Below are 23,275 nucleotides of genomic sequence, written 5' to 3' on the forward strand. Positions count from 1 at the left end.
AGGGTCCTGAAAGCTGAGCTGTACCCTGCATGGTATTACATGGTCTGGCACAAAGGACACTTATCTGTTCCTTTTTTCCTTCCTTCTCATGGTGACCTCACACTGAAATAGACCCCATATTTGTTTCCAGCTGCACCACTTATTTTATGATTCCTCTGGTATTCTCTGTTTTAGAGTGATTTAGAAAACAGTCTTATTTCCTAACAGCTAAGTGTGAATGTAAAGGAAGTATTACCGAAGTATCCAATCCTTTTAGTCTTAATAAACTAAAGGCAAGGAGATGTTTCTTCAAGGGGACAAGCGAGCTGATTAATTATTAAAGAATCAGAAACTTAGAAAAGCCCTTCATATTTGGCTCACCCCCCCCCCCAGGTGTCTCCTCCACCCAATGTTTGTGTGGGTGCTGGTTATTCTCTTTGATATCATGTTCATTTTTCTGCCTTTTATATTTAAATTCTGCTTCATATGAGGTTTCCATAGCTTATCAGTGCCTTCCATCTTTACTGAGGTATGGAATAGAAATACAAATTCTTTCCCGGATCTCTGTGGTAGAAGGAGGTATGAGCTGTTATGTTTGAATACTATTAATTTCCACCACCACAAGTTAAGCTTCCTGGAGATACACCTCTATATAAAAACTGAACCTCTGTGTAAAAAAATAACTAGGGAAATGTAGACTTTTAACTTAAATGCTTTATCTCATCACGGATTTGTCACAGACTGTATGTCTATCGAGACAGGCCATGCTTCATGAGGGTTTCTTTGGGAAAGATGGGCAATGTGAGTGTCAGTTCAGGCTGATAAACGCTGCTGGTCCCCCTACAGACCGCACAGCGCTCTGCTAAGCAGCCGTGGAGCTGAAATGCCATTTTGACAGGAACAGAGGAACCTATATTTTAATAAGTTTATTCTAGTTACAAACAGATGCAAGTCAAGGTAATAATGCCAAGGCTTTCCCTAGACACGTTTGAGCAGTATATTCACTGAGGCTCCTCTAGAAAACTCCCTTACCATCTCTGACAGCCTGAGCTGCTGCTTCTCCAGCGGTACCAGAAAAGTCTCCATCCTGCTACGAATTCTCAAACCGCAAGCTGGTAGCAGCTTAAAACTTCTTTGCTTCACAGTGAGCATTTTCTTCTCCCTAAAAACCTAAGAGTCAGAAGGCAGCAATTATGGGATAATCATTCTGATACATAGGAAAGAAAAGTTCTAGAATATAGTTTTCTAATGGTTTCTGTACAGCTGAAGGAGCCATATCTTATCTTACCCCAAACATGACTGCTGAGTCCAGGAACGGTTGCATATGCTCAGTTTCTGTTGAAACTGCGTCTGCAGAGCTTTTTTTCAGCCTACAGGTGGTTGCAGAAAGCTTTGCTGCTGGTAAGTCAATAAGTTCAGTACCTTAAGATTCTTCTGTTCCTAATTTTAGCCTCGTTTCCTAGGGATAAAAGGCACTGGCAATTGCGCTCCTAGTCTCTCAGTGCTCTATAAGCAACTTCTGAGCTGGTTAACCAATTCCTTGCAAATCTGAGTAAAGGATAAAAGGCCTCCAAGATGTTGTGTTCTCATAAGAGTTGTGAAAGGGGGCATCTGAGTGGAGGGATAGACCCTATTAATGCCCCAACCGAGGCAAAGAGGGGCAGCTCAGCCATTTCTCATTCGGTTCAGCAGGGACCAGCTGCCCAGTCCTAAAAGAAGAGCTGGGGTCAGTGCTGGGAAAGGACAGGGGAGAGGGGCTGAAGGGAAGGGATGCACGCCGGTGTGACACTGGGTTTCAGTAATTCCATGACATAGGACAGCTTGTTTGAAAAAAAAAAAGAGAAAGATATTATCAACTTGTTGGCATACAAAACATAAGGCAGTATGTTCTTCCCACTAAGTCTCAGTAGTCATTTGATTCTCTAGTTGGACGCAGTCCCCTGTGTAAATTTTCCACTCCCTCTGTGAAAAGGACCATAACCTAATAGCCCTCCTTTTTCTTATGTGAATATTTCTGTAAAAATAATGATAGTGAGATGTCCTGACCTAACAGCTGCCAGAGCTAAAGCACTCTTTATTTATCAATTTGTAACTACAGCGGTGTCTTCATGAGGCCAAGTTTATTATACTCCTAGTTTGCAGGAACCTCCCTTAATTATTTATCAAAACCCTTGCATTTGTAAACAGCAGCTTGCTTTGTAGCCAGCTCCAAGTATCTTTACAAAAAACAAGTTGACTGCGCAGGCTAATTTTTGTACGCTTGATCTAATTTCTGACACACTTGTCATTGCTGGTACTTCATTTTACCCTTAATAGTAAAATGTGTTATCTTGACAGTTGCTTTTGCTAAAAGGAGACTATGGATATAATTACGATCACTTCTTTTATGCCATGTGTTTTGTTGATTAGAAAATTACATAAAATCATTTTTCCATGAACATAGCAAAAATATTTTTTCGTTATTTTTTCATTATTCTTTCATCATTTCTTTATTTATCCCAAGCTTTATTCAAAAGTGTTTTACTTAGTCTACAGACAGTATTTCTGAGCCATGTTCCTGACCCTTTTCCTATTTTCTCTTGTTCTTTTGCTTCTTTCGCTGTCGTTTTTGGCTCCTTCTGATCAGGTACCAGGATTCCCCTGAGATTTTCCCCAGCAGTGAAAGTTCTTCTTGCAGGGCTATTTCCATCTCAGAAAGCTGACCAATTCCATTGCCTGTGGCCTGTTAAGAGGCAGGAATGGGAGACAAATAAGCAGCATGACGAAGAATGTGGGAGCTGCACTAGTACACAGCCACTGAAAAAAACAGCCACAGATGCACCCAGACCAACCAAAGCCCAAGGCCTTGTTCCTTTTCAAATGGCAAGGAACCTCTTTAGTCCACAATTTGTCTTCTACATTGCCCTGACAAGCTTGGTCTATGATACAGGGTAACAGGATCCCTCATTTTCCTTTGCAGCTGAAGACAAAGAAGTTCAGCTGCTCCATCATTTAGTCTGAACAGAAGGGAGGTAACGTGCTCATTAGCCTCAGTGAAGTCTGATACTCCCCACTGATCAGAAAGCAATTCCCTTCCAATAGCACTTTCTCCTGTGCAACAAAACCTGCATCCCACTCATGGCAGCAGAAAGCAGTTATGAAAGGGAAAAGGCTAGTATTTTCTAGAGCAAATAAAATATCCATGAGAAGTAAAATAATCTGAGATGTATGTTTCTAGGCTGCATGTCTTATCACGTATACTTGGAAGCATGTAACATGTCCAGATTACAACAGAGAAGTATTTCCACTTGCTTCAGAGAGAGGTACCACATCATATTTGTGGTAATGACAGTCAGCTGATCACAAACACTTTATTACTAACATTACTTCAGAAAGACAAACTTCTGTTTTCCATTAACTCAGTCCCTTCCTCCTCAAGGCAAATAAGTCTGATGGTTTATATTCTGTGTTTCAAAAGTGCCTTTCAAATTGTCCTCCTCAGCAGCACCTTGCTCTCTCCGGGCTTCAAGGCAGCCATGGTGTCAGGTGATGACCCAGTTGTTATTTCCAAAGTTTCCTGGTCTCACTTCTCCGCTGGGCCTGCACTCCTGGCTTAACTTTCCCTCCTGATAAAAGAGATAATCATTAGACCAGTGTTTTGCTGAGCTGTGCCTTTGCTCTTTGACTTCCTCTAGTCATCATCAGGTACGTTTTGCTGCAGCCTATCAGTCGCACTCATTCCTGTCACTTTGCCCTCTTTTGATATCTAGTCCACATGCAGGTAATTATTTTCCTGCAAAAATTTCCTCCCTACCACATTATTCCTTTCTTTCACTGATACGTTTACTTCTCTTAATGTATTGGACCGACTCCTGCTCTCTTTATTGTTCTCATCTCTTCTTTTGCTTTCACTTTTGGGAGATCCGTCATTCTTTATTAATCCATGCTTTAACCTAGTAGGTCACAGGTCTGGCTCATTCTCCGTATCTCCTATTTTCAGCATACCTGACTGAGATACTCTCCCTGCAAACACTTCCTCCACTAGAGCTGGTCAGTTCCCCCTTGCACTTCTACATTCCTAACCAAGTATATCCACCCTTCTATCAGTATTAAAACATTTCTTTACAGAGTCTGCATACCTTCTAACCACATCACTTACCAGCATCCAAAGCAATAACTGAATGCAGATTAATCATTATAATTACATGAGACGGAAATTTATGTTTGCAATAAATCCAACAATATCTGTAGCTGCCAGGAAGAGGGGAAGAGCAGGAAAGATGGTAGGGTATCTCTGTAAATCAGAATTGTTTTTTCTACCTACAATCCTTTCCAATGCTGATTTACTTAAATGTTTGTATTTAGTACACTGTAATATATACAATTATCATACTAAGGGAGAAAACAAAGGCTGGACAGCTATTATATCTGATAAATAAAATAAAAATAAATTCATTTCTATTAAAAAAAAAAAAGCTTTTAAAAAATACACATAGGTCTGCAGTACTTACCATTGCATTAAAATGCCTTTCTGTCATTTGAAATTTATTTTATAGCTTCCAGCTCTCAAAATTAAGGGAATCCTTTTTTTTTTTTTTTTTTTTTTTTAATTTTGAAATTATTCTGAAACAAAGCTGTCTTCCTACAGGTTCACGTCCCATTGCCCTTAAATACCATTTTGTCCTCCCCACTGCAGGAACAAGCACATGCTGCTGCCAAACAGACTAGAGAAGGGCTGAGCTGTGCTGACATTTCCTCAGCCAAGATATTAATAGTGTCTATCTCCCACGCTCGGCACAGCTGACAATTTTCATGAAACTCATAGGAAATTAATATATTTGAACTCTTGGCTTTGTGTCAAACTCGGTTAGAGCTGGTTTGAAAGTTATGGCACAGGGGATGACAGGCAACCTGTGTGGTGGTACAAGCCCCTTTTCCTTAGGAAACTGCACTAAATTCCAAGCTCCTACCTGAAGACAAGTTTGAAAATATGATAAAGTGCATTCTACAGGCTTATGGACAAGAAAGCAGATTCCAAGAGGCTAATATCTGAGAGAAAAATGGAACCAGGTTCTAGGCAGACTCATTGAAGTGTTGGGGTTTGGCAATAGAATGATTACGACGAGCTTTTTATTTGTTTTAAATTTTATTTATTTATTTATTTATTTTTATAAGGTGATTCAGCTCCTGATACTTTCCACTTTTTGTACTTTTTGCTTTGGACTCCTGTCACTTTGCAGATGGGAGCGCACAGCAGTGAAAGCCTGGTGCTGAGGGACGTGGAACAGAAACCCGCCTCACAACCTCTCCACAGCATTAACAAAAACAGTATTTGTGAGTAGTACCCTGGCTGTGGAAAAAAAAAAAAAAAAGTCTCTAAAAAAGGTGCAGGGCACGGAAATTGTCCCTTCAGCTGCCTGCTCCTCCCTGTGACACCTCAGCTTCATGTGGCTTCACTTATACCTCGGATATCAGCTTAATTTTTATCACTCTAAGGGATTTTTTAGAAAACATCCAAGCTCTATTTGATGCCCGCTCTCTGATGCTGTGGTTCTCAACTCAGCCCAGATCAGCAGTCGTTTTTAGAAATGTTTCTGTGGTACGTGGCACTGGTTTAACTAAGAGAACACCCCACGACTGTGCAGACCATAGAGGTGTGAGCTGTGCCTCCTCCAGCACAGCCCAGAAGCTGAGGCCCAGGATACCCCAACGCAATTTTGTGTTTTTGCCCACAAATACCCCGTCCCAAGGCTTTCTGCCCCCAAATACACAAAAGCTCACTTAATGCTCTGTGAAACCCCAACTTTTCCCACAACCTTTGAAAAAAAAAAACGCGTTTTCTTTCTCTAAAACAAAAACTATTGTGGTACTTTTTAAAAAAATGTATTTATTCTTCCAGTGCCCTTCCGCGGGCCGTTTCGTTCCCCTCAGCGCGGGCAGCTTTTTCCCGCCCTTTTCCTGAGGCGGCCGTTGCCGCCCCAACGGTCGGTGGCGGCGGGTTGGGCCTCGCCGCCCTCCGCTGCGCATACGCGGGGGGCGGGGGGGGGGGCGGCGCCATGGCAACGGGGCAGCTGCGGCCGGGGGGGCCGGGACCGGGAGCGGGACCGGGATCAGAACCGGGACCGGGATTGGGATCGGGATCGGGATCGGGATCGGGACTGGGATCCGGACCCGTTCAGCGCTTGGGGTCCGCCGCAGGCAGGGCGTGGGGGTGCGGTGGGCCGAGGGTAGCGCTGGATCGTCGCGTTACTGGGGGCCGGGAAGAAGCTGTGGAAAATTTTTAATGAAATTTTATATTTTTTTAATTATTTTTTTTTCACGCGTGGAAAAGGGGACAGGAAGGCTTTGGGAGCTGTGGAGGGAGGCGGTGGGGTCCTGCCCTGGGCTACCCTAGTGCTGCCTACTACTAGGGTCTTGCTGTGGAGCCACTGGGGGCTGTGGCCCAAGCTCTGCCCTGCTCTGCTCTTTTCTCCTCTCCTTTCCTCACCTCCTTGGCCGAGCATGTTCTGCTAGAGGAGATCACAAAGTCTGTGCAGGGAATCTCCGAGTCCTGGACCCTGGCAGAGCTCAGAGTTACCTCACTGGTGGTTCTGTGCTTTTAGGTGTGGCACATCAGGACCTAGCTTTGCAAGGACCTATTTTTCCACTTCCTTTATCCTCTAACTAAAGTTTAGGGCAAATAATACTAATTTGTTGCACAATGTGTAACTCGCTACGTGATTGTGTGTTGCAGGGACCATCTTCAGGGCTTAGCGTGGAGTCTCCCAGCTCACTGAAAGGACTTAACCATGGCAATGCAGGTTTGATTCTTTCGATGTGTGTTGATTCCACATTTTAAGGAAGGGGCGTTAATAGCCAAAAGGCTCCATTCCACGACTGCAGGGCATAACCTGACCTGCACACTTTCATGTTGTGTGCAGGTATGCCCCACATTCTGGTTTTTAGATTTTTCTTGCTGTTCTCGCTGTTTACAGACCATGGGCTGTAAAATTCTGTAGGCATCTTAGAAAGCCCCAAATCCAATTCCTTGTGGGTGAATGAAAACACCACACAAATGCAGATATCCTGGTGGTTTTTTGAAGAGTTAGGAACTCTGATCTGCTTCAGTCCTGCCTCTAACTGCCAAAAAAGAGCTGCACTCTGTTCAACTTTGATTGCCTGATAAATCCATAAGAAATTCCGGGACTGTTGGCTGGTATGCCATGCGTTGGCTCCAGCACTGCCTTATGTGCGTGTGTACGCACAAGGTGTGACTTCTGACAGCGTTTGTGATGCTGTGCTGGAGGAGCTTGTTAGCTTCCCACGTTTTGGGAACCCCTTCTCTAGGCTGTGCTGGAGCGCGTGAGCTGACTGCAGACTGCAGCTTACTGATGCCACCACATTTAATAAGAGACAGAAAAGACAGTTGCTGACAATGACTGACTGCTGACATTCAAAGCCCTGAGGTCAGAGGTATCTGTTGCAGAGAGACAGCAGGCGCAGTGAGTCAGCTTTAGACCAAAGACATTCCCTGCTTCTCACTGCAGACTTATTACAACAGTTTCGCCTTACCTGTAAGCACCTTTTTTATTTTGAAAGATCAGCTACAGGCCAGATTCTGACCAGGAACCTAATTAATGCTCACAAAATCTGCCCATGACCCTGCTGGGAGCACAAACTGGGAGCGTGGTTCAGGAGGCTGGCTGAAAAATCTGATGTAAGCATCCACTCTGAAGTGTACACATTCCGGCACATAAAGTATTCAACAAATTCTGTCCAATTAAGGTCTGTATAAAAGGCTTGTCGCCCTCTCTGATGCATGTCTGGGTTCAAGTAGTTTGCAGTCTGCATGACTGAAACTTTAGGAACAATGCCACCAGCATCTGCAGCTTTCGCTCTGTATTTTCTGCTGGTCTGTCTTTTTTGTTTCTCTTGTGCGTAGCGGTGTGTTTTATATGGACCTCTTGATTTCTATTTTTTTTTTCTATTTACTTGCACGCATTCGTTCACGTTGTGCTCTTGGCTGACTGAAGATTGTACCCCAGAGTTCTCATTCCCTGGAAAAAAATACGCTACACGTACTGCCTTCGCCTAGTTTGTGCCTGGCTGATAGTTACATACGGCCTTTGCACCTATCCGTTTTATTTTGAATGAATCGCACAGAACTGTTAATTAGTGGTATGCAAAACTAGTCAAATAACAGAAATGGGTGGGCAGATGCAGAAAGTGACTCAGTGTGTACTAAAAGTGCTCTTGGCGTCAGACCAGGGGTCGAATACTTTCAGTCACTCGTGATGTGCAAATATTCCTGTCCGGCCTTTTCTCTGGGACTAGCTCTTGCTCTGTCCTCGGCACTCCTGGGACGCTGCCCACCTTGTGGCTTCGTGTTGCCATCATCATCTTCCTGCCCACACAACAGCAAGGAGAGATCCCTCCGGGTCCCCAGGCTGCTTTCTGTTGCTCAGTGCCTGGAGGCAGCATCTTCCACGCACACACGCTCCAGGCTTCCTGTGAGGAGTGCCCAGGGTGGGTGAGAAAATAATCCCGGGAGTGAATCAGAGGCTGGCAAATCCCTCTCGGAGGCACGAGGCTGGGTGTTCAGGCACCAGCACTGCTCAGGTGGAGTTAACGGGAGTCTTTGGCCCGCTCCAGGGCCTGGATGAGCGTTGGCAACCCTGCTTCCTACACAGAGAGTGGCAGAGCTTCTGTTTAGATTTGTGTTACCACCAGTGGTAGAGGAGCCGCTGTATCACGGTGCCTTGCAGAGGCCACAGCTGTAGCAGAGCGGCCTGCTTTTCCACTTCATCATCCGGAGGCACAACCGGACGCACAGTGTTGGATGAAAACACAACACAGGCTTCGTTTAGGGCTGTATCATAGTGCATTAATTAAAAAATCAATTGAAAAGAATGTTTGATTTCCATTATGCACAACCCTTTTTTAGCCAGGCAGAAGCACAGTGGAACACTAATCATCCCTGTCTGATGACTTGAAAGATCCTTACAGGCTATAGAGCAAATATGGATTTGGTGAAAGTGTGTTAATGCTTGGTAGTCCATATATAAAATCACCGCAAAGTACAGGAGTCTGGTGAGAGGCTCTGAGCTAATACTGCAGGCCAGGACCGATGCAGTGAAGCCGTTCAGGATGTCTTCGATCCTCTACCCAGAAGCGAAACAATGCAGACACAGAGCTAACTGTGTGTTTTTGTGTGTTTCATTTTCTCTCTGCAGGCAGGTAAAAGTAGTAAACCCAAGCGTGCCAAAGGCAAAAGCTCCAAAAAGAAAGGGAAGAAGGTGGTGAAGGACGTGGATATCCTCAGCCCAGCTGCCATGCTCAATGCCTACTACATCTGCCACAACGCCCCCGCCTGCCTGGAGTTGCGGGGCTTTCCCTGGCCTGGCTCCCCCAAAAAGAAGGGGAAGAAACGAAAGTAACCAGGTGGCTGGGAAGCAAAGTACACGATGAAATCCAAGCTCCCCGGTGAAGAAGAGTATTTTTTGAGTATTAGACTCGTACTGACACCTCCAGTAGTTAGCTCAAACATGTTGCCGTAATCACTGTTGTGTCCGTACAAAGACACTCTTACGTAGCTCAAGCATAGAGTGACAAGTGGTGAGTGACGTCTGTGCCCCTGTAACTTCAGCCGTGGCCCTCAGCCCTCCAGTTCTGTGTGGAATAAAATGTTGTGCCTCAGCAGTCTGAAGGGTTTGTGCTGGGTTTTTTTTTTTTTGCCCCACAGATGGGAAGTGCTCCCCAGTACGTTCTGCATTTAGTGATGGAGCACCTCCAGCTGTTTCAACCAGTGCTGGTGGAAACGAGCTCCGAAAGTGGATACCACAGTAAGATCAACAGTGTTAAATATTTCTACATCAGCTGCTCTGAGAGTCACCCAGCGCTCCCTTTCTGGGTCAACGGAGAGCTATGCGATGCAGTCTGTGTATCTGGGTGATTCACCTCACTCTAAAGGAAATGGGTATGTTTGCTCGGATAAGCAGTGCTTGGAGCTCCAGTGAACACACCGCCAGCGCTCCTTTGGCTGTAGCGAGAACGCGGAGATCCAGCTCAGGTGTTGTCAGTGATGTTGTGTTACAGTGAGAGGTGATGGTGAGCTCCCCTACCAGGTCTCCCCTTACAGTAACCACTGGTGGCCCAAACATCCTGGCTGGAAACCACAAGCTTTGTGTTACAGTTCAGAGTTGCTTCGCTCCGTTTCCACGTCAGTTTAATGCAGCCCTTGCTAAGTTGCAAAGCAGCATGTTGAATGAATCTGTATGTCTCTCAGATTCTTACAGCACACCGACTGGAAGGATGCAGTGGAGTGCGTGGGACAGGAGAGGATGTGTCCAGAACTGGTGCAGGCTGTGCAGAGATGGGAAGGAAAGCAAAACGGCTGGAATCTTGGAATCCAGGAAAAGAGAATCTGCTAGAGTTACTGTAAGGGGAGATGTTCCAGGTCTCTCGGATACACGGTGACTGTGAGCATGTAAGACTGCTCTCCACACCGAGCGGCACTGTGAGGCGCACAGGAAGTGTCACATCAGCGTTGCAGTTGGTTTCTTGGGGCTGAACATTTGTCTGCGGGTGCTGATTTGGCAGAGCAGCGAGCCAGCCCTGGAGGATTCCCCTGGAGGCTGTTTCTCATTGACTTAACTGCAAGGGGAGGCGCAGCACCTTTCTGACTTCCAGGTAGCTTGGTGTTACAGGTAGCAGAACAACCAGTTACGGTGTGATTGACCCAAACTGGCAAAGGCCTGCAAAGCCTTATGCTGTTTCTCCAGATTAAAAATTTTCCCTCCATGAAAAGATCTTGATGAAGATCATAGTTGTGTGGTGGTGCTTGCAGGCCAGCTACTATTATATATACTATTATATAGGCTACTGCAGTACTCCACCAAATTTCTTTCATCTACATGTCAAGAAAATCATGGTGGGGATCCTGTTTCCATGCCAATTAGCCTGCAGTTGGCATGTTCTGCTGAGTCAGAGATGTGGTTTGCAGTACCAGTTTGCTCTTCATAGATGTGTCTTCCTCAGCGTTTACTCATATTGTTGCTTCCCCATCACCCACCAGGAAGTCTGGTCACAGCATCTACTTGCAACTATTTCCTCCTAGTAACAGCGTCCCAAAGCAAGTGAGGACCAAGATTTGCTCTCTCTGTACTTAGCATCTCAAGCTAAACGGTTAAAAATAAATAAAATTGTTCCCTCTTTTTGTGATATACTTGCTACACAGAGCTTTTAAGGGACGGGTGTTTCCGCACACCGAGGAAGGAACTCCTTAACACCGTGCGGCAGCCCACCACTGTCTATGTTTCTCTGCTTCTGGTACAGGCTGAGTTTGCAGGAGGAGAAGCTGAAGAGCAGTACAAGCTCTTGCCAAGATGAAGAACGCAGTTTAACAGCAATCACATGCAGGGCAGGCATTTAGGAAAGTAACTTCCTTCTGGGCAACTTCCTCCACAACTACCTATGGCAGCACCGTGCGCGGGTTCCTCTGAAGCAGCTGGTACCTGACCAGGGCAGCAGGCAGCACGCCGCTCGAGATGGATCTGATCTGGTACGACTGCTAAAAGTAAGCAAAGCCTTTTTTTACAGCCATGATAGACTGGAGCTACGGTGATTTCAAGACTCCAGATCAAAGTTTTAGTTTGCAAAAATGACTGGAACAAATAGCGAAATATCATTATCCATTTTCTCTTTAAAAACAAAAAAATCTGCTTTTTGTGTGATGCAGTTGAGCACAGCAGATGGTGACCAGTGAAGTGCAAAGGACAAAGACTCTGCTTTCTAGTATATCTGAAAAGTTGCTATTCATTTCTCTGGCAGCAGACGGAAAACCCTTCCAACCATCCCAAGCTGAAAAATAAATGCTTTTTCTTCTTTTTTCCCTTTTACCTCTCTCACGCCTGGATCCATCTCAATTTTGCATGCAATCCAGGCTCCCCGTTGGTTAATGAAAGCCAACGGACACCTCAAAAGAAAAGTTTGGACTTCAAATGGGTTGATTCTCTGTTTGAATACGTTGCTTCAGAGTGCTGCAGACTGCTGCCAGCTTCTAAGGGACAGGCTGGCTCAAGTGGACGTGACTTCACGGGTAGTCTGTTGCTGCTGGATGACACAGATACTTCTGTTGTATCACAGTGTGTAAGAGCTCGATTCTGTGGCAGGCTTTTCTTCCCGCCGGGGTGCAGAGTTTATAAGCTGAGTTTAAGGCGAATAAAGCCAATTCTGCTCAAATCCCCAGAGAATCTTTTGAGGGGAACCTGGACGCTGGAGGGGCCCTTTGCTTTAGGGGCACGGTGCGAGGGAACTTTGCAGCACTGTGTGTGTCATCTTGCAGAAAGACATTTTTCTGGAAGCAGGGCTTCCTTCGTGCTGCTGTTACTTAGCAGTCGTGCAGCGTGCTGCTTTGAGTGTGCGAGGTTAACGTTTCCTGGAGGAAGTTGTATACCGAAGCCAGGCTGTTAAAAATACACTGGGTGCTGACGTACGTGTTTGTGGGTGGGGTACGGGGGGGAAGGAGGGCCACAGGGCTGTTGTTGTGCAGAGTGAGTGATGGCTATTTATATAGCAGTTAAAAAAAAAAGACATGATTCACCACACTTGGTATTAGAACATCCTTCAGTCAATGCTTCTGTATTGCCTGGTATTTCCTAGCATGTTGTTTTCACATTAAGAAAAGCATTGTGGATCTTTAGGACACATAAGAAAGGCTTCAGAAGTGGCATGCACCCTTTCGTCTCATTTTGTTTTTTAAGATATGCCCTGGCTGTTGCTTCCCAACTGCAGGGGAGGGTAGCTGAGGACTTTTTGGTCATAAATGCTATCTCCATAATGAAAAGGTTACTATGGTGAATTTAAAAACAAAACAAAACAAAGCTTTTGTCCAATATATATATTAGATGTTGGCACTGAATAGTGTCAGCAGAAATAAATAAAATAATGTTTTTGGTAGGTTAACTCCTGTCTCATATGCCCATTTTTCCTGGTTTTCCACTGCCATTTCAGGTGTTCCTCAGAATCAAAAAATGTCATTGAATTTTAATGTCTTTTTTTCTAAGCCTCTCACCTTAGATTGGGAAAAGCTTGTGCCTTTTCTTCTTTTGCTCATAACTGTCGCACAAGACTGGAAGGAACAAAAGGTGAGAACTTGCAGAGGTGGGTGCTCTCTTATACGTGGTCTGGGTACCGTGACACTGGCGAGTATCGAGGCCTTCCATTCCAGATGCCGAGATGTTTTTGTTGCATCCTAGTGCTACCCAGTCACTGGTAGTTTCCTGGAGGTATTCCATGAATTCAGGAGTCCTGCTTCTTGTAGATGTTTTTGATGATCCTCTTAGAGGAAGCTTATGAGGTCTCGCCACCCCGATAGCCTCAGACCACAGATTAGTTATGAGAGAATTTGAGGGAGAAAATAGCTTTTTTCTCCATTTTTTTTTTGGTTTAGGCTGCACATAATTTTGTAATTCTTTTAAAGTAAAATACAGTCCTTTAAGTCGGCAGTGTTCCTTCTAGGTTATTGCGATATGACTACAGGAGAAACATAACCAAAGGGATTTTTTTTATTTACTTTTTCAGTCTGATATATTCGGGACTAAGCTAGAATAAACTGAGTGTGAAATCTTTTTTTATGCAAAAAATGCCTTCGTGTCAGCATGTCTCCCGGTTATCTTCTAGCTGTAATTGGCACTAAAAGAGAGAAATGGATAAGAAATATGATGAAAATGCTTTATGCAGCACATGGCTACAATGGCTTCCTTGGCATGCTGGTGATTGTATGTCATGAATGGAGCGGTTTGCTCTTTGGTGAAAATGCTTGAACCAAATTCTTTAAAAGTTCACCTGTAATTACTAGTGAATGTCAGAATATTTTTAATAGCTGAAACTGCAGGTGATAGGCCAAGCGCTCCTACGAGCTAAAAGGAAGCCCTTTTTTAAAGTTTGTAGGTAGAGTGGAGTACCTGGATTATATGAAGAAAGCAAAAATACTTAATGCTGCTTAGTGCACGTTGAAAATTACATTTAGCTTCAAAAAAGTCTTATTTGGGGTGGTTCAAATAGGTCACGCATCTCTTGGGGGTACTTTTTCTACACCATGTAATAGGAAGAGCCTGTTCTGGGAAGTACAAAGAGCCAACTGGGGAGGAGTTCTCCATGCATACTGAGATGTTAAATCACAAGCTACAAAACTGATGCTTGCATTAAAGTTGTAAGCAAGTAGTTACAATAATTACTGCAGATGTTTTTTGTTTGTTTGTTTGTTTTTGTGAGTTTTAAATATAAGACTTTAAATATGGATCATCTCACCTCGCTTTGCGTGTCTGTAGCAGAGGTATCTCTGCCTGGGCAGACATACGAGACATGACCATGTCTGAACCAGAAAGTCTGACAGTTCTTTTTCACATTCGTGGCAAAGAGCTCATTTGCTGAAGTATTTCATTCCTCAAAACAAAACAAAACAAAACAAAAGCTCTCCGTGAGTTTCTTTACCTTTCTTGGTCTGAAAAAAAACATGTTTGCAGAATAAATCTGCCCAAATCTCTGTCGGATCTGATGGATGTAGTACTATCAGATACTGCCTGATGTAGCACTTGCATGTTGAATACACAGTTACAGCTGTTTGGATTGCTCACTGCATTCCAGGAATGATCTGGGGCCCTTCTTGTTTACACAAAATGTTGTCTGTGATAGCTTCCATGGATTTCTTTCAATGGCAGTTCAAAATGTTATGAAGGTTGCCCAATCTTCTTGAAACTGTCATGCTTACATGCAGAGAGAATTCCTGTTGTGTGTTGTTTGAGGATTCTGGGGATTTCCCTTGCTTGATTTAATGTATCCTTCACTACAGATTGTTGTGGAGGAGCAAGTGGGAAAGCTTTCTATGCGTAAGATGGATTTTCTCATCAGAGAAGGGGAAGGACCTGCTGGGGTTATCTGTAGAGTTTCACTGGGCTGTAAACAGATTTTATTCAGCCCTTGAGACAGCAGAAGTGAAGACTGGATCACAAGTGGTGTAGATGAATGATGTCATGTTCCTATCTTTCTTAGCGTGACCTTTCTATGGAAAGAGAATTATCTTGCCACGAGTTGCTTTGTACGAGAGCTTCATAAGGAGAGTTACGCTTGGCTTAAAGCTTCTGACGTGACTTGCAATCTGCTTGTTGGCAACAGTCTGATGCTTGAAGAAATGAAAGGAACAAAATGCCAACCCTCATGAAATCACTGTGTCTACTAATAGTGTTGATAGTATTGCCTCCTTAGTGACCTTAATTTTGTGTAATCTTACCTCGTACTTCAGATCTTTAAGGTAAGCAGTGCCTAAACAGACGTTTTCTGCTGGGGTATATTAGAACTTTCTAAGTATGAGGCTCTTTGCTTTATTCCAGTAAAAACCCTTGAGCTTTCTGTGGTGTCTAACTCATGTGAACGATGTGACCAGAAATGGTCATGGAAGCAAGAGTCCTTCTTCTGTCGCATATTAGTTTGGCTCCTGAGATATTTAATCCAGGAATTTTTGCACCTTCTGAAAAGATATATTTTGGGAGTACCTGGCAATTATAGCTTGCCCTCTGGGGACTGTCCAAGCTCTGCTTTCTTAGAAGTGAGGTGCTTTGATTCTTTATACTTCTCCGTGACCTTATGCACGCAGCTTCCATCATTTCTGTTGCCATCACCAGCAAGCAGGTAGCAGAATAAATACGAAGCATTTCAAGCTCCTACACTGGCAGTTGAGACTTTGCTGTTCTTCCCTGGACCCACAGTTAGGGCCTGTCGCAATGCTTTGACAGCTCTTAAAAGGCCTGGCGCTGCGTGCTTCCTTGGAAGAGGAGACAGAATTAGTTCTAATAGTTTGTGAGATTTCAGACTTGTGACCTCCTCGGGGTGTCTGCGATGAGCAGCTCAGTGCTTCTCAAAATGCTTCCTAATTGCCAGGGAATGAAGGAAATTGCTGAATTGTAGAACCAGAGTGTTGGCAGGGCTGCAAAAGTGAGTGCCCAGGGTCATCCAGCACTCGCGCAGCTCCAGGGCCATTCCCATGCCTACACGTGGCAGGGCTGTGCTTGTCCTGAGCCCACCAGTAGTCATAACCCACAGGTCATTGTCTTCACAGTGCTCTTTTGTGAAGTGAGGATTGCTATGTCTCCCTTCCCTTTAAATTCCTTCGTTTCATCTCTTTACGACAAAAAAGTGCACTACTTTTTGCCTTTCATTCCAATGTCACATTTTTTAAACCTGTTATTCTTGTTTTCCTCAGTGCTTCCCAATGCTACTGCTTCATCAGCACAAGGTGACAATTAGCACCTCTGACACAGTTTTTCTCCTCACATGTTGCTATATGGGAGTCATAAAACTGAGAGTCATGGGATTAATCTCCCCTAAATCCAAATATCTGCATCAAAGTTTGGAATAGTCATCTAGATTATTTAGTTCATACGGTAAGAGGAGCTCAGGATGTGATTCTTCTGACTCTACGTACACAGAGACTTACAGCAGCCCGGGGAGTCCTGTTTAGATACAGGAACCCACATCTAGTGAGACAGATCCCACTCTCTGCGATGCGTAAGATTCTACTGGAAAAGCAAATTGAGGTTTAGTGTGGATACAGAAATGTACGTTCTTTACAAAACGAAGATTCCAGGGAAACCAATATGGCCACGGCTTGGAGACCCTAAGGAATTTGGGCTGAAGGCCATAAAAACGGGTATCAGAAAACCTGAGAACTTCAGTGACTCTAGTGGCGTGGATGAAGAGGGTAAAATCACGTCAGAGATGCAGTCTAGCCTTCCATTAAAAGGAACCCACCTGGCCTGCGCCTTTTGGGCATCCCTTCTCTGAGTACAAAAATACCTCCTGAGTTGAGGACGGCGGCGTCTCAGACGCGGAGGAGTCGAGCAGAGCTAGACAGCTCCTTGGAGAGGAAGTGCAGTCGTCTTGAGCTTATCACTCCTGCACAGTTGTAAACTCAGCCCTGCTCACTCTCGCTAATAATAGCCAAGTGGAATTGTGTTCAGACAGCTAGGCCAGCCAGGGGAAAATCGCCCTGCCTGCTACGCAGTTTAGGCAAAATCACCTCGAGTAACGAAGAAAAGCAAATCATACATATCCAGCTTGGTGTAATCAGCCTGCAGCGACTGTTTGGGGAATTTATTTCCCTAAGAGAAGTGGATCGGACCTGAGGAAATATCTCACAAAGAGCAGTCTTGCAGCCCTGTACAAAAGGCATCAGAGCAGCAGGTTATTTGGAAGCACTGTATGCCACAGCCAGCATCAGGAAGATGTCGGTGGTCTAACAAGATGCCATCCTGCGGCAGGGCTCCAAGCTCACCGCAGTCGTGCTGGCCCCAGCCACCCCGGTGGCTCTGTCCCACAGCTGGGGACTGGGCTCTCAGGGGCTCCAGCATCAGCGCAGTGCTGGTGCAGGACAAGCTTCAGCACGGACATTAGATACTCGAGTCACAATCAGGCTACCCCTGTCCTACGAAGTGATTAAAAGACAATCTTTATCAATGCATTTAAAAATAAGCTCCAGGCAGCATGTGGGGATGGGAGAGAAAAGGCTTCCTGCCAACAAAGTTCCCAGCGCGTTTCTTCCTTTTTTAGTGCCTCATCTTTGTCTCTCCATTAACTATTTCTTCTGTAAGATCGACTGCAGTTTGGTGCTTAGGTGCAAGAAAAAGGCACCGAAAGGCTATACATAATACATAAGTGGGTTCTGACGTGCCAGTCTCTCTCGATAGTTGTTACTATTACTGCTGTTTCACAGAGATGAGAGCATGGCACTCAGCCAGCATTACTGGCTTTTATTTCCAAATACTCTGGGCGCTGGCAGAATAGAAACAATTAATCACTAGTTATGAGAAGTGAAAAGGCAGGTTGCTGCAAGGCAAGACCAAAATCCAGACTGCTTTTGGTTCCTGGATGCTGCGAAAGAGGAACCACAACAAGTAAAGCTGCTGTCCCCAAGACCAGTCACATAGCGTTTGTGTTGCTGCCCATTGGGACCCCATTTTGTTGCAGAATCATAGGCCCCAGTCTGGGTTACCTTCTAGATCTTCACACCATGCAGCCCTTCACCCTGCTGATGAGAGAATCGAGGTCTCGAGAGTCCATAGCACAGATCCCCTTTCTGCTCTAACCCTTACCTGCTGGTAATGATCTGAGGAAAATGCTGGAAATGGTCTGAGGCTTGAGGCTGCCCTGGAGCACTGCTGGTCCAGGCGAGTATCTCAACAGAATTTCAAAAAATTATGCAGTAGAGTCCTAAAATCATTTATTACCACCCAAGAAAACAGATCTGGAGAAATTAACTGTTGGCTGCCTGATTGCTTTCCACGCTAGGGTTTTTCACAGGTGAAATTATGCACGTGAGCTGGCTCTGCGTGGTGATGCCAAAGAGTTGTAAAAAAGGGTAAGCTGTACAGCTAGAGGTACAGCCAAACAGCCCAGAGGGGCCACACTGGAAACTCTGGTCTTGAGATAGCTATTGGGGAACTTGGCCTGAAATAGAAAAAAAACCTCTGGATGTGTCTTTTTCATGGAAGAACTGACAATCTGGGAAAAAAGACCAAATATGTTAAGTTAAAAAGCCTGAAGAACTGGCCTCCCTCTAATAGCTGGCAGGGCTGGACACATTATCTTCAGACTCTTCTCTTTTATCCATCTTGTTCTGTAAGTGGAGTTCAGGTGCTTGTAATACTCTGTGCAAAAAAATGGAGAGATTGGTGTATGCAGAACTTCACCGAACTACATTTGAGCAGGAGGAGAGAAAATAAGCTGAAAATACCTGAGGAGTGTCATTAGATACCGCAGCACAAAGCTGAAGAACTAAGTGTGAAGATCTAAACTGCCGAGGGGATATTCAGATGAACGACCAGAAACTTGTGTTTGCAAGGCACCGTCAGGCTCTGGGTGATGCTGCAGGAACCCGCTATCCTACCAGTAGTATCTCTCCAGAATGACTGGACCTGTGTGGATTTTGGTGGCTAGGAACTTTAACAGAGCTTTTCTTCAGAGGAATCTTCCCAAAACTCAAAGGCAGCTTTGGCCTAATCTGGCTGCAGAGAAGCTGTGGCATCCAGAGCCCAATCAAGGCTACTTATAACGAACACATTGCCCTATCAACGTTCTCCCTAGGGTAATGAAAACGAGCCTGGCTCTTTATGAGCTGTGCAAATCTGTTTTATTACACATTACTGAACAATCACTGTTGCAAAGACTCATATTAAAGGAAAGCAACGGCTGCATCCTTTTTTTTTTTTTTAATCTGAAAAAGAGAGAAAAGGAAAAAGCCATGCAGCTGTGTCTGTAGTGTTCCTCCTCAGTCTGCACTGTGAATGTTTAAAAACTGCTCAGTTACAAAACCGCTAAATCATCAGGGTGTTTGTTGACAGCACAGTGGGTGAATCAATTGCTTTTCTCTTCTGTGGGCTTAAGATGCATGAAAACTCCACGGGCAAGAAAAAAGACGGATCTCGCTTTTTCTCTCCTGATGATACAAGATGCACAGTGGCTGGGTTTCCTCCTCATACCGCTTGCAAGCACAGGCAGCTAGAAAGTGCCAGCAGGCAGCAGCAGATTTTTTAACTCTGAGGCAGCTAGGACATTTTGTAGGAAACAGAACAGAGCTGCTGCCAGGAGCATGTCTTCCGCTGCACAACCACGTGCAGCTCCTTCATCTCCAGCATGCCAGAGACCAACCTTCCTGTATAAACCCAGTGAGATAACAGGCTCTTGTTCATTGTAACGTCCGCTGTCATGAAACAAGCAAGTTGGTGTGTTCAGCAAGTCCTAAAGCTACACCTGTCTCTCCAAAACACTTTTTGGAGAAATCGTCTTCCTCCTCCCCACGTGGGCTCAGCTGATGGGAGTAATGTTGTCGATTGAGCTGGTCTTCACTGGAGGCTGACCTTGGGCTCGTATTTGTGCATTGACCCCACCGCAGCACCTGAAAACATCAGATCTGTGACCCAGGGCTGGTGGTGCTTTTAGGCCAGTCCTGATGCTGCTGGCCAAAGCCCAAAAGCCACTTACGCTGCTACTTCTAAGCCACCCATACTACAAAGGGAGCAGCTAATTGACACCGGCACTCCCAGTGCCCTTACGCTTTCCCATGCACCCTTTGCTAGGCGATCCTTCCTTGTTACTCATCTGTTTTCTTGCTCTGGACCGGAATTCATCAGCCAAAGACAAGGTGAATTGCTAAAACACCTTGTACAGTCCCCTGATGTCTCTCCCACAGTCTCACAGCACCTGAGCAGGCACAACTCCCTTTTCCCACCATGCACCATTTGCCTTTACCCAGCTAACCTCCTCCCCTCCTTCTCTATGCTGCATGTGGCATGTCCTGACCAGCCCTGGCATCCCCACAGGGGTGTGAGCCAAGCTCCCTACCCTTCTGCTGGCAAAACGTGCCTTTGTACTTGCAGTTAGCCTTGTGCCAACCCTTATCCTGTGGGGTTATGGGTCTATGACAGGAGGCAGCCTGGGCTTTGCAGGATCTCCACGAGAACCCGGGGAAACACGTGCTGATGCTGAGTTTTCCAAAGAGGCAGAGTTGGTTTGTTCATACTGGGAAAATTTGCCTCTTGAGGCCCCTTTTGGTGCATCCCAAATGAATGTCCACACCATTCCCTGCCAAGAGCTTTGGGTCCTGTCTGCTCTCTTCACATAAGTGAGCGCTCTTTGGGAGGGGTGGAGAAGAAATGAGCACGTGTTAGGCCCAGGCAAGCACACTCAACAGCCACTGCCTTGTAGATGTGCACCTTCACAAGCCCACGGGTTCATCTGCCCACTCCAAACCAATTAGCAACATGTGGCCAGGGAAATATGCAGCCAGATCGGACCCCGAGACGTCATGTCAGCCACCCCTCTCCCTGAGGCAGGAGCAACTCTACCTACAGCATTCCTGAGCAGCATTTGCCCAACCTGTTCTTAAAACCTCCAAGAGGGGAGACTCCAGAGCCTCCGGAAGCCCTTCCAGTATTCTGTCATCCTACCATTACGAAAGTTTTTTGGTGCCTCATGTGGCTCTACCTTCCTGTGATGTACAGGGAAGTGACCTTCCTCCCTCCAGCCCACTGCGGGTTACACCAGGCTTGTCGGGTGGCACAGTCCCGGCTCTCCGTGCTTGTGGCCCCGTTCCAAAACTGCTGATTAGCACAAGGGAATTCCACAGCTATTACAGTCCGCATCAGCTGCCTCTACGTCTGCCTGCACCGGCAGGGCATTACCCTGTCTTCACGGAGCAGCAAGCCACCGCCAAGACACCTCCATGGCTCTGCAGCAAAAGCTACATGCATCTCAGCAACTGGTGTAAGTCATCATTTGGCCCGGATCCACATTTTGTACCTATGGGAGACCAATGATGGAAATCCAGCGCATCCCAAACTCAGAGTAACCAAGTCTATGGGCTAAGATGACATTCGTGCAAAAAGCAGAGGTGTTTTTTCCCCAAAAAATGCACTATGAGAGCGTGCACGCGGCTGCAGAGCTCCCAGAGAAACGCAGGGGCACTGCAGAGGCAACAACTGGAGTGTGACTGCAGAGTGGACATTCGATCCCGAGCTGACCTGACACGCATGCCAATTGCCTCGGCTGGCACTGCAGACGAGGCACGTCTCTGAGAGGTTTTCGTCCTGTGCTTTCCATATTCTTGCATCTTCAGATGGTTGTAGTGTGGTCATAACTTCCTTCCCTAGGAAGCCATTTACAATTGCTTTATTGTATTTGTTAATAGAAAAATTGGTGGCTGTGCTTCATTCCGCCTATGGGATGAAGTTATTTCTATATTTGGCTATCAGTTTATACAATTTGCAGAGTGCTGTGAGCTGGTAGGCATGTGAGATACGTTCCATTTTAGAGGGATTGGTATTGCATGCTTCAAGGGAAGCTGTAAAATTCCAGTAGTGGATATTAGTATAATGAGAAAAATATTATCACTTTTAGTACAGTGACATACCCATGGAAGAGGTTTCTACTAGGCACAGATGGTAGGCTGATGTCCTGAAATTAAAAAAAAATGTATACGCAACAAAAATAAAACCATGATTGCTGTAATATAAAAGTCTACTGAATTTTTGACCTGTCAGGTCTCTAGCGGAGTGCTTAACATACATCTAAGATCTTTATGGAAGGAACATTACTGAAAATATTTTGCTTTCCAGGCTGCTGTAAACCAGCTTAACTTTTCTCTTGAGCGCCCGTCCACGTTGCACTTTCCATGCCATTCTTTAGTTGAGGGGAACACAAATTTGTCGGTTTCGGTGCATCAGTGTGAAGTCCCTCCTTAAGACTTCCTCCTATAAATCACACTTGTATCTATTTTTACTACTTTGTACTATTTTTTTGTGCTATTTTTTCCTTTTTCCTGCATTTTAAATGCTTTACACTTCAGGTTCCCACTGAAACCACAGGCTGCCCTCGAACGCGGACACCTTCCTGTGACAGGGCCATGGTCCCAATACAGGTCTCTGAGCCCTGATGTGACAATACAAGAAAATGTTAGACCTCATGTATCAGAAAGAGCAGTTTTGTGTTATTTTCTGTTATTTTTAAACCCGGATTAGCTCAGCAATATGGCTTCTCCTACCACCAAACTAGGGTTTGGGGGTGGTGGAGGTGGGAAGGGACGCCCGACCAGCGGGCCAAAATGTTGTTAAACGTGCTTTTTTGACAGCAAAACGCCACGGGGATCGCCGGGGCCGGGTCACCACAGGCAGCCATGCCCCGGCTCCCCCTCAGGGCTTTCCCGCCCGCCTCCCTGAGGCGCGGGGCGACCTCCCCAAGATGGCGCCGCCCCCGCCCTGCCTCCCCCCTCTCCCCCTACGACCTCCCCAACATGGCGCCGCCACCCCCCCACTCCCCCCTTTTACCCCCCAAAGCCCCCCCTCAGCCCTCCACCACCCCCCGACCTCCCCCACATGGCGGCGGCGGCGGCGCCACCTCCCTCCCTCCCTCCCCAGCCCCTCGCCCTCCTCCTCATGGCGGCGGCGCCGGGCTATGACGCCATACGCCCTCCTCCCCCCCCCCCCCTTTCTCCTTCTCCCCCCCCCCCCCCCTCGGCCTCCTCCTCCCGCCGCCGCCGCCGCCGCCGCCCGCCGCTCCCCGCCTCTCCCGCTCGCCATCGCGGCGGCTCAGGGCGAGCCCCGCCGGCGTCCCCCCCCAGCTCCGCTCCCTCCCTCCCCGGCCTCCTCCCGCCGCGGGCTTCCACGGCGCAGGCCCGCCGCAGCGCAGCCGCTCTGAGGTGAGCGTCCTACCGCGCAATCTCCCAGCTCCTCCAGCCCCGGCGCAGCCGCAGCAACGCGGGGGCCCCCGCCGGCCGGCCCAGGCACCCCCC

At 46.2% G+C, this 23,275-nt stretch overlaps 2 protein-coding genes and 1 long non-coding RNA gene across 8 annotated transcripts in view; 2 read left to right on the forward strand and 1 right to left on the reverse strand.

The window, feature by feature from the left end:
- The first annotated feature begins 5,926 nt into the window (after positions 1-5,926).
- On the forward strand, positions 5,927-9,639 carry SMKR1 (small lysine rich protein 1). 3 transcript variants are annotated; one of them, XM_050710716.1, is made up of 3 exons: positions 5,927-5,942; positions 6,692-6,758; positions 9,171-9,639. In XM_050710716.1, the coding sequence occupies exons 2-3, from the start codon at positions 6,747-6,749 to the stop codon at positions 9,372-9,374; spliced, it is 216 nt and encodes a 71-aa protein (XP_050566673.1). In that variant the 5' UTR covers positions 5,927-5,942; positions 6,692-6,746; the 3' UTR covers positions 9,375-9,639. The 3 variants fall into 3 exon arrangements, with proteins under 3 accessions (XP_050566673.1, XP_035427137.1, XP_035427139.1); XM_035571244.2 differs by lacking the exon at positions 5,927-5,942 and adding an exon at positions 6,066-6,145; XM_035571246.2 differs by lacking the exon at positions 5,927-5,942 and adding an exon at positions 6,542-6,560.
- A 1,635-nt stretch (positions 9,640-11,274) lies between these two features.
- The window catches only part of NRF1 (nuclear respiratory factor 1), a 73,861-nt gene continuing 61,860 nt past the window's right edge, over positions 11,275-23,275 (forward strand). Inside the window, exon 1 of one of the 4 annotated variants that reach the window (XM_050710707.1) lies at positions 11,275-11,512. The gene's annotated coding sequence lies outside the window, so the exon portion shown is untranslated. Of the gene's footprint in view, positions 11,513-23,005; positions 23,183-23,275 lie in introns of those variants that run through there. The other 3 variants (XM_035571243.2, XM_035571238.2, XM_050710709.1) reach the window with 3 other exon arrangements.
- Positions 19,098-23,228, reverse strand: LOC118260783 (uncharacterized). The gene is made up of 2 exons (XR_007708271.1): positions 23,196-23,228; positions 19,098-22,416 (listed from the first exon to the last, which is right to left on the reverse strand). It is a non-coding gene; the product is annotated as an uncharacterized LOC118260783 (long non-coding RNA).

The sequence above is a fragment of the Cygnus atratus genome, chromosome 1 (assembly GCF_013377495.2).
Source record: "Cygnus atratus isolate AKBS03 ecotype Queensland, Australia chromosome 1, CAtr_DNAZoo_HiC_assembly, whole genome shotgun sequence".
Lineage (NCBI taxonomy): Eukaryota > Metazoa > Chordata > Aves > Anseriformes > Anatidae > Cygnus > Cygnus atratus.